Source organism: Girardinichthys multiradiatus, chromosome 15 (genome assembly GCF_021462225.1).
Source record: "Girardinichthys multiradiatus isolate DD_20200921_A chromosome 15, DD_fGirMul_XY1, whole genome shotgun sequence".
Taxonomy (NCBI): domain Eukaryota; kingdom Metazoa; phylum Chordata; class Actinopteri; order Cyprinodontiformes; family Goodeidae; genus Girardinichthys; species Girardinichthys multiradiatus.
Window position 1 is genome coordinate 20,560,416 of NC_061808.1, and position 11,084 is coordinate 20,571,499.

The window sequence follows — 11,084 nt, forward strand, 5'->3', positions numbered from 1 at the left end:
TTGTTAAACAATGGTTACAAAAACTACAATTTGAATTCCAATATTTGTTTTTATATTTTTTTCTTTCCTAAACCACAGCAGTGTGCACAACACAGCAGCAAACTTTGGTTTTATGGACAAGCAAAAATATTTAAAGAGTTTTCTCTGTTAACTTTATGTACTTTGTTCGAGTTAGGGTAAGTATGTAAATGTTGATAGTTTGGTTGTTTGAAAACTGACTAAACTTCTGTTAGTAGTTCTTTGGTTGTTTGAAATAAAGTGAAAAGGTATGTAGACCTTTTGCTACACTTAATGTAATTGAATATGAAAGTATGAATATGTATATCTGTTTCTGCTAAATATGTCTAGTCTTTTCAATGTAGTATTAAGCCTAACAGTATTACTTTAACATGCATATTAATACAGTCTTTAACTCTAAAAATCACTCTGTTGGTGAAACCGTGAGTAAATGTTGACTGTCTGAACTGGGAAAGGAAAAACTCAATAACTCAGATAGATAAATAAATGGGGAAAGGGCGGTAAGAGCTTTAAAAACAAAAAGGTTTAAAATCTATTCTAAAATAAACAGGAAGCTAATATAGTGAGGATAGAACAGGTGTAATGTGATCCTGTCTTGGAGTGTGAGTTAAAAGACGAGCTGTTGCATGCTGAACAAGTTTTCGGCAACTACGGGATGACTGTAGGACACCAACATAGAAAGTGTCGCAACAGACAATTCTGGAACTGACAAAAAAGTCTTGACCTTAGAAGGTGTAAATGATAAAAGCCAGACAGAACTACAGTGGCGATTTCTTGGTCAAATTTTAAATCCTTCTCGAATATGACCATTTGGTTTTTGTCACAGTCCCTGAATTTAGCATTCAGAAGTCCAAAGTCAGTAGCAGCTTTGGCATTCTGTGTTTTCTTAGTTTAAAAATGAAACATCCTGGCTGTGCTACTGTTTGGTTGCAGAGATGCAGTCTAAAAGATCATGTAGTGGATTACTGCATCCTGGCCTTAACAGCAGATAAATCTGCAAACATCTGCATAGCAATGGAATTTGAAATCATGGGTTACGACGGATTCAAGTGGCTGGATATATAAGGAAAAAAGCAGATGGGCTACAAAGAAAGAGGAGCAGTAGATGAGGAGAAGCCATTGAACAGAACATGGTAAAATTGGTACTACGTTGAAATCTCAAGACAGATTGGAATTTTTCCAAAACAGCATTTTCTTCTACAATTTGTTGAATTTGCATAGCGAAACAGTCTAAAACTTTGGAGAGAAAGTGCAGATTAGAAATGGTCTAAAATTTGATAGAACCAAAGGCTCAAGGTGTGTGTGTGTGTTTTTTTTAAAGAAGGGTTAAAACCTTTTTCATCAATTTCGTGGGAAGAAAGTCAAAGGGGCAGTTTGTAGGTTTTATAATATTAATTATGTTGTCGAGAAGAAAACAAGACACTGGTTCAAACTATGCGAATAAAAAAGATCTAGCACAGACAACAGAAAGCTCAAGCTTAGCATTAGCAGTAAAACAGAGTTGTATTAAATAACACTATGGGGCAATGGCTGCTGTTAGTGATTATAATGGACAAAATTGATATTTTGCCTCTTCAACAGATTTTTGTTACTGAGCAAGAATGTTTCGTAAGGAAACCAAAGAATCATGCAGTTTGTCTTTCTTCCAGTGCCGTTCAGCCTTTCTGCATTGCTATTCGAGTTGACAAGTGGTACTGTTGTTCAGCCAAGGCTCAGATCTGGGTTTGGAATATTTTAATTTACTGGGGCAATAGAGTCCAGGATCTCATGCCAAGCATTGTAAAGAGAACGGAGAAAGTCATTGGGACATAATGATGTATCCAGACCAGAACTATTGATGAGTAAAACTGTAAATCCATGAAAGCAGCAGTAGCCAGTGCATCAGTAGCAGAGGCAAAAATGAGAAATTGAATGACAATGGGGAAATGCTCTCTCTCTTTCTCTTTCTCTGTATATATATATTCATTCATTCATTCATCTTCTATACCGCTTATTCCAAAGTGGGTCACAGGAGGCTGGTGCCTCTCTCCAGCAGTCTACGGGCGAGAGGCAGGGTACACCCTGGAGAGGTCGCACAGTCTATCACAGGGCAACACAGAGACATTCAATTCAGTTTATTTATATAGTGCCGATTCACAACACGTCATCTCAAAGCACTTCACAAAAGTCAGGTACATACAGGGGTTGGACAATGAAACTGAAACACCTGTCATTTTAGTGTGGGAAGTTTCATGGCTAAATTGGACCAGCCTGGTAGCCAGTCTTCATTGATTGCACATTGCACCAGTAAGAGCAGAGTGAAGGTTTAATTAGCAGGGTAAGAGCACAGTTTTGCACAAAATATTGAAATGCACACAACATTATGGGTGACATACCAGAGTTCAAAATAGGACAAATTGTTGGTGCACGTCTTGCTGGCGCATCTGTGACCAAGACAGCAAGTGTTTGTGATGTATCAAGAGCCACAGTATCCAGGGAAATGTCAGCATACCACCAAGAAGGACGAACCACATTCAACAGGATTAACTGTGGACGCAAGAGGAAGCTGTCTGAAAGGGATGTTCGGGTGCTAACCCGGATTGTATCCACACAACATCATACCACAGCTGCCCAAATCACGGCAGAATTAAATGTGCACCTCAACTCTCCTGTTTCCACCAGAACTGTCCGTCGGGAGCTCCACAGGGTCAATATACAGGGCCGGGCTGCTATAGCCAAACCTTTGGTCACTCATGCCAATGCCAAACGTCGGTTTCAATGGTGCAAGAAGCGCAAATCTTGGGCTGTGGACAATGTGAAACATGTATTGTTCTCTGATGAGTCCACCTTTACTGTTTTCCCCACATCCAGGAGAGTTACGGTGTGGAGAAGCCTCAAAGAAAAGTACCACCCAGACTGTTGCATGCCCAGAGTGAAGCATGGGGGTGGATCAGTGATGGTTTGGGCTGCCATATCATGGCATTCTCTTGGCCCAATACTTGTGCTAGATGGCCGCGTCACTGCCAAGGACTACCGAACCATTCTTGAGGACCATGTGCATCCAATGGTTCAAACATTGTATCCTGAAGGCGGTGCCGTGTATCCATCTGCCACGACCGACTGGGGGTTTGAGAGAACAGAGCAGAGACACAAAGAGAACAAAGAAGCACTGATCCAGGAGTCCTTTCTATGGGAAGGAAAATTGAATGTTAATGGATGTAGCTCCGTTAGTCATTTCACCTAGAAAGAAAGAATAAATAATAAGAATGATAAACTCTGTGCCAGTTTTCAAGGTTAGAGTCTGAAAGAGAGCACATAGAGTTAGTCACAGTAAAAGCTCAGTCAATTTCCATGTCTAGGAGAGAGAAAGGGTTAAACACTGAAAGACAGGGCCATGTGGATCATCGGTAGAGGTTGAGCATTAAGTTGTTGCCAGCAGAAGCTTGGACGATGCCCCTCTCCAGAAATGTGTCACAGGTAGACACAGAGTCAAGCCAGTTGTAGCTTCTAGGAAAAGAAAAGAGAGAACAAAGTTAAAAGCTGAAATAACAGCAAATAATGCAAAATTGGAGAGTAGTGTGAGAATGTAGCGAAGAGGGTGAAAGTGGTCATTATGTCCTCCAGCAGCCTAAGCCCATAGCAGCATAACTACAGAGATAGCTCAGGATAACCTAAGCCACTCTAACTATAAGTTTAATCAAAAAGGAATGTTTTAAGCATAGCCTTAAAAGTAGACAGGGTGTCTGCCTCACGGACTGAAACTGGGAACTGGTTCCACAGGAGAGGAGCCTGATAACTAAAGGATCTGCCTCCCATTCTACTTCTAGAGACTCTAGGAACCACCAGTAAACCTGCAGTCTGAGAACGAAGTGCTCTGTTAGGAACATATGGAACAATCAGATCTCTGATGTATGATGGAGCTAAATCATTAAGAGCTTTATATGTGAGGAGGAGAAATTTAAATTCTATTCTGGATTTAACAGGGAGCCAATGAAGGGAAGCTAAAGTAAGGGAAATATGATCTCTCTCACTTTAATTTTCATCAAAATTCTTGCTGCAGCATTTTGAATCAGCTGAAGGCTTTTAACTGCATTTTGTGGACATCCTGATAGTAATGAATTACAATAGTCCAGCCTTGAAGTAACAAATGCATGGACTAGTTTTTCAGCGTCACTCCTGGGTAGGATATTTCTAATTTTGGCAATGTTCCGGAGATGAATAAGGAAATCCCAGAAACCTGTTTAATATGGGATTTAAATTACATGTCCTGGTCAAAAATACCACCAAGGTTTTTTACTTTATTATTGGAGGTCAATTTAATGCCATCCAGGTTAAGTGATTGACTAAGCAGTTTCTTTTTTAAAGACTCCGGTCCAAAGACGACAACTTCTGTCTTGTCTGAATTTAGAAGCAGAAAATTTAAAGTCATCCAAGTTTTTATGTCTTCAAGACATGCTTGTAGTCTATCTAACTGGTTGGGCTAATCAGGATTCATGGATAAGTAAAGCTGAGTGTCATCAGTCTAACAGTGAAAATGTATTTTATGCTGCCTGATAATTTTACCTATTGGAAGCATATATATAGTAAAGAGAATTGGCCCAAGTACTGAACCCTGTGGTACTCCACAATTAACCCTGGAGTTTAAAGATGATTTATCATTTACATAAACAAACTGGAATCTGTCAGACAGATAAGATTTAAACCTGCCTAGCGCTGTTCCCCTGATCCCTACAGTATATTCCAGCCTTTCTAAGAGAATATTGTGATCGACTGTATCAAATGCAGCATTGAGATCTAACAGGACAAGTACAGACACAAGTCCATTATCTGAGGCCATAAGAATATCATTAGTGACTTTCAGCAGAGCTGTTTCAGTGCTATGATGAGCTTGGAGGCCTGACTGAAACTCTTCAAACAGGTTATTGTTGTGTAAATGCTCACACATTTGATTAGCAACTATTTTCTCAAAGATTTTAGATAAGAATGGAAGATTGGATATAGGTCTGTAATTTATTAAGTCATCTCTATCAAGCGAAGGTTTCTTAAGCAAAGGTTTAATTACAGCTACCTTAAAAGCTTGTGGTACATATCCATTTACTAAAGATAAATTAATCACATCTAAAATGGGGCTATTAATCAGAGGGAACACGCCATATGTCAACACAAGGTCCAGAGAATGAAGACAAAGGTGGGTAGGTTTGTTAATGTTTTGAGCAAAGCCAATTGAGTCTAAGATAGCATTAAAGGCTATATTTAAGCTTTCACTGTCAACATAAATGTTAAAATCCCCTACTATAATAACCTTATCTGTATTTAACACTAAATCAGATGAAAGGTCTGAAAACTGATTTGAAAATTGAAAGTAAGGGCCTGGTGGACGGTATAAAACAACAAACAGAAATGGTTTTAGTGCTTTGCAATTTGGATGAGGAAAATTAAGGATTAAATATTTAAAAGAGTTGTAGCTATTGATTGGTCTGGGACTATTCACTAAATCGGACTGAAAGATGGCTGCTACTCCTCCTCCTCGCCCAGTATTTCGAGGAATGTGAAAATTTAAACAATTAGTAGGAGTTGACTCATTTATAGTAACATAATCCTCTTGATGCAGCCAGGTTTCTGTGAGGCAAAATAAATCAATCTGATTGTCACAAATCAGGTCACTAACTAGCAAAGTCTTTGAAGAGAGAGATTTTGTGTTCAGTAAGCCACATTTAATTGTTTTATTTTTATTTTTAGTCTGAGTTGTGTTTATTTTTATTAGATTTTCCTGATTTCCTCGTTTTAGATTATTTTTTAGTCTATTCAATTTTGGCCGTGGGCGAGACACTGTCTTAATAGGGTAATGGGTGGGTAGCAGCACAGAAGCTGCAAACAATCATGGACAAACAACCATGCACACACTCAGTCACACCTAAGGGCAATTTAGAGAGACCAGTTTACCTAACAGTCATGTTTTTGGATTGTGTGAAGAAGCCAGAGTACCCGGAGAGAACCAACGCATGCACGGGGAGAACATGCAAACTCCATGTTTAAAGACCCCTGGCCGGGAGTCGAACCTGGGACCTAAATCTTCAAAAAGTGTCTGAGTCACTACTAGTGATCGTGAGTCTTTGGGGATCTGTAGCAGCTGTGAAAAAGGCCTGTCAGCTTTCTATGGATAGTAATAGTGATGAAGAGCAGTCAGCTTCCTTTACACACTGTGGTAGGTCATGTTCACATGATTGTTGTTTGGTCATGCTTGTGTGTCCAGAAAAAAATTAGTTCATTCTGTAATTTTGCGTTTTAGTTTGACAGTTTTCTGAAATATGATTTGAGAAGAATACAATTTAGAGAAAATATTAGAGAGGGAGAAATATAATATGTTATTGCTTGTGCAGCTATGCAGCCTTTACAAGAGAATCCAATAATTCTAGACATATTTGTAAATGTAAAGCCACCACTCACCAACATTAAAGGCACCGTTTTAATTTTGTTAGGCAGATAATTGTGTAACTAGTAGGCCTTGGCGAAGTTACTTTTTAGGCCTGGTACAAAGTGAACGGGGCAGTCTTTATTTAGCCTTGGAGGCTAAAGACAACGTTGGCTATAATGAAAGAAAATCACACTTTTTAAGATGACATCATTTTGATCATTGCTAGTGTTATGCTAGTGTTATGGTTTATCTCATAAAATATCAATAGAATGACTTGAAGTTTGTTGTAATGTAACAAAATGTGAAAAAGTTCATTAAGTTATTAGATTGGTGATACTTTCTTGTTTTAAACGTTCAGAGTTAGGTTTTATGTGGTCTTGAAGATTTGGGGAAGGAAAAATAAAATTCAAAATAGCTTGAAGGAGTCTTTTGACCTTTATTTTGAAAAGAAATGTACGTTGTGTTGCTTAGACACCACCTATTTCCGGTGTCCTGGGACTTACGCAAACACGCGGTTTGCTTCCGGGAGGTTGACATGGGAGACGTCTCGGAGAGGACTTTGCAGGTGACCGTGGTGGTTTCCTTTGCCGTGGGTTTCCTGACGGGCTGGCAGGCCAACAGAATGAGGAGGAAGTTCCTGGACTGGAGGAAGAAGCGGCTGCAGGACAAACTGGCGGAGACGCAGAAGAAGCTGGACCTGGCTTGAATGGTAACGTGACGTCAGAGTTCAGCTCATGTCTGTTGATCTGTTGGAATCACAAGCTACAAAGATAAATCAACGAGTCTTTTCAGCCATTTAATTCTCTATCTTACTCATCTGACAGGTGGCGGTCTGCTCCATGAAGCTGGTTCATCCTGCTTGTTCTTCATGTTTGGTCTTACCACACCTTGTAAAGCAAGTCTGATCTTGATGTACCTGCAAAAGCTCCTTTGAAGAAACCTTTATTAAAAGAAAGAAACATCCTCTGTGGACATGTACAAAATAGAAGAAGCTGCACATTTGTCTTTGTAGCAGTGGAACTTTTTCATATATGAGCAAATAAATTATATTTTCCTTTTCCCTTCGTTATTGTTTGAAAGAGATTACTTCACATGAGGTTAAACAGAGTGGTGAATGGCTAATATTCCTAAAGTTTGACCGTGAAAGTGAATCACATTGAATAATATACGTTTCTGGCGTGACTGTTCCATCTGCTGGATAAAAGAGGATATTACAGCCTGTAAATAGGCTGCACATAGACATTCACAGTAGAATTTTTAATTATAATCTATATAAAGACAAGAATAACAGCAAATTGGGGGTTATAATAGCTTTTTTTTTAAACCTATTATAACCATGATCAAAAAGAAAATGTTTGACTAGACCAGTTTGTTAAAAGTGTGTTAATGAACATTTCTAAATCAAATATATAAAATATAAGCTACAATCATCAAAGTTTTCTAAAGTTGACACATTCTAGGCCTTCTGGTATGTGGCTGTTATTATTGCCACATACGCATGATGTCCTTGTTCATTTCCGAGTGAAATACAACTCAGATGAATCATCATTCTGTGAGCATACATACTATGTTAAAAGTACTGGGTCACCTCTTCAAAATCACTGGTGTGGTACCAAAACTGGATGTTACCTGTGCAACTGTCCAAGTCCAGTTGTGAAATTTCCTTGCAACTAAATATTCCACAGTCAACTGTTCGTGTTATTATAACAAAGTGGAAGAGATTGAGAACGACAGCAACTCAGCCATGGAGTAGTAAAATCAGGGAGCGGGGTTAACAGATGCTGAAGAGTATGGTGCATAGGTTGCCAACTTTTTACAGAATTAGTAGCTACAGACCTATATTTATGTAACCATATATATTTATAAAAATTATGATGGACTATATTGATTTAATGTCATTTCAAAAATTATTTAACCCTAAAGCAGCTGGCTTAGAGTGACTGGTTGTGGCTGACTGATTGGGGGCAGTTAGGTTTTCCATTTAACTCATTGATGGTATTTGTGAGCTGTGGGATAAAAAACAAGACTATGGAAAACCCACAAAAACATGGGCAGAACATAACTCCGCTGAGAGAGACTGATTGTGGTCTTGAAGTGTCGGAGGTCGCTAATCAAAGCCACCCCGCTGTCCTGAAATTTTCAAGAAAAATACAATTTTTAAGCTTTGCATTGAGACCTTGTTCCTCTTTCTGCATAGTTTACAACAAAAAAACAAGATTTTTGATCTATGATGTATTGAGTATTCTGCAGTATTTTAAGTAAAGCCACATCAAAACATAAACAGTATCTGCCTGATTGACTCTTTCACAAAGGTCCGACTGATTAGTAGAGATGGCATTCATCGCTGTTTGGTTGAGGTGGCTTTTAGTGATAGGAAAAGGTCCAATGTGTTAGTCCTCCAAAATCATAATCCAAGTTGCAGCCCAGGAGACAGAGCTATAGTCTTAACAGCGGTCTGCAGCTCTGGTGCTTTGATGCTGTCATCATCTTAAAAACCAACGGGGTCAATAACTAGCAAATGCTTCAATAAAACATATAAATTAATATTAAAGTTAGATTTATATTTTATAAAAGAACAAAATAAAACAAATGTCAAGGAGAAAAAATTTGTAATTTTAAATAATCATTAAATACAAGATTGTTAGTAGTATTTATTTTACTCCACCAAACTATCTAAACTACTTCATTTATCAAAATACAGACTTGGGGGGGAAAGAGTGGTAGGAATTCACCCGGTCTGACATAATATTCATTATAAAATGTTACAATATTCTCATAGTGCAGCCACAAATGATGATGCAATTTACAACAAACAACGTCATATGACATTCTGGGTCATATTTAACCTTATGTTCCTACAACTTGTTTTCCTTAGAAAAGCATTTAAAAAGCTGGGAGAGTTACTGATCTAGTCTCCTTTTAAAGCATACAAGAAATTCTGGCTGCTTGGAAGAAAGTAAAAGAACAAAATAGGATTGATTTTGGATTTTTAAATACGAACAACCATGAGCATTATGACAATTCGTGATGAACTGGTGGGCCCAATTTAAAATCTCCTTAAGAACCCTAAAACCTTAGTCCATCGCTGCTGTAAATGTTGACCACTCGGAGCCTGTCTGTAGGGGGAGATGGTGCTCTTTAGCAAATTATGCTGCAGAAAACAACTTTTTTTGCCTGCAGCATTCCAAGCTCTGACTCTGAAATTATATATTTTGAGCAGATCTCTTTTCATTATCACCAGATGTGCAGCCCTATTACTATGTCTCAACAAGCTTTTGACACAACCTTAAAATGTCCTTTTTTCACATAGCACTACATCGGCGACTTGAGAGGCTAGATAAGAGGGGTTATCAGCAGAGACGAATGAGTTTAACTCATCCAAGAATACATATTAATTTCAATGTATATACATACTTATACCATGATGCTCCACATTTGCTGGCTCGAGGAGATTTTAGGAGATGATTCAATGCTTTTTATTAACACAAGAAAAAATTTGCTAATTTCTAGGGGTGAGTTTTAGTTAACTTAATTGCTTTAATCAAAACTCTGGAGCCAGATGCAGTATGGGTCATATTCTGCTTAGGTAATTTGAATATTCCACATTAAGTTGTATGAAAACATCTTTTAGATAGCTAATTGGGCTGTTCCCCTGTGAACTCTTTTTGGCATTTTCATTAGGCCTGAGTATAGAAAGCTCCCATTATCCTGAGAATTGCCTGCTGCAAACAGTAACATCTTGTGGTAGAAGGGCCATTGTTAAAGGAAAATCATAAGTCCTGTTTGCAAGTTGCCTTGAGCCAGGTAGGGAAAAAACCAAACGTGAAAGAAGGTGCTCTGGTCAGAGGAGAACAAAATTTGTTTGACTTGCAAACCTCTATATGTGGAGGAAAGGTATCCCTGAAAATCACATCACTGACATGGTGAAGGATGGTGGTGGCAGCTTCATGCTGTGGGAAATATCTTTGACAGGGAATATGAAGCTTGTCAGGGTTGATGAGAAGATGGGTAAAGGAAAATACTGAGCAATCATGAAGGAAAACACAAATATTGACACTTTTTAGGGATGCAAGTTATTGGATCTGATCTTAATAAACCCCCAGAAAACAAAAACAAACAGCGAGAACAAATGTTTCCCACAAAACCTAAGAGTTCCTAAATTGCGCTCTGTTTGATCAAGAAAATCTCACAACAAATCTGTCAAGTTTTGTTTCATACACGCCTTCCAAAACTATTCATACCCCTAATTGTTTTTACATCAGTAACAATGTCATGCCTACTGTGAAACATGGTGGTTGCAACATCATGCTGTGGGGTTGCTTCTTTTCAGCAGACACAGGATAGCTGGTCAGAGTTGATGAAAAGATGGTTGGAGCTAAATACAAGGCAATCCTGGAAGAAAACCTCTTAGAGACTGCAAGAGACCTGAGACTGGAGAGGTTCCCCTTTCAACAGAACAACGACCCTGAACATACAGCCCATGGATTGGTTTAGTATAAAGCATATTTATGTGTTAGAAGGCCCAATGAAAGTCCAGACCGAAATCTAATTATGGATCTGTAGCAAGACATGACAATTTATGTTCACAGATGTTCTCCATCCAGTCTGAGCTGGTGCTATTTTAGTAAAAATATTGGACCAAAGATTCAATTGCAAGATGTGCCAAACGGAG

General features: G+C 38.5%; 1 protein-coding gene across 1 annotated transcript; it reads left to right on the plus strand.

The window, feature by feature from the left end:
- Positions 1–5,985: 5,985 nt before the first annotated feature.
- LOC124882295 (mitoregulin-like) lies at positions 5,986–7,470 on the plus strand. Its single transcript, XM_047388600.1, has 3 exons — positions 5,986–6,202; positions 6,884–7,121; positions 7,237–7,470. The coding sequence occupies exon 2, from the start codon at positions 6,948–6,950 to the stop codon at positions 7,116–7,118; it is 171 nt and encodes a 56-aa protein (XP_047244556.1). The 5' UTR covers positions 5,986–6,202; positions 6,884–6,947; the 3' UTR covers positions 7,119–7,121; positions 7,237–7,470.
- The last annotated feature ends 3,614 nt before the right edge of the window (positions 7,471–11,084 follow it).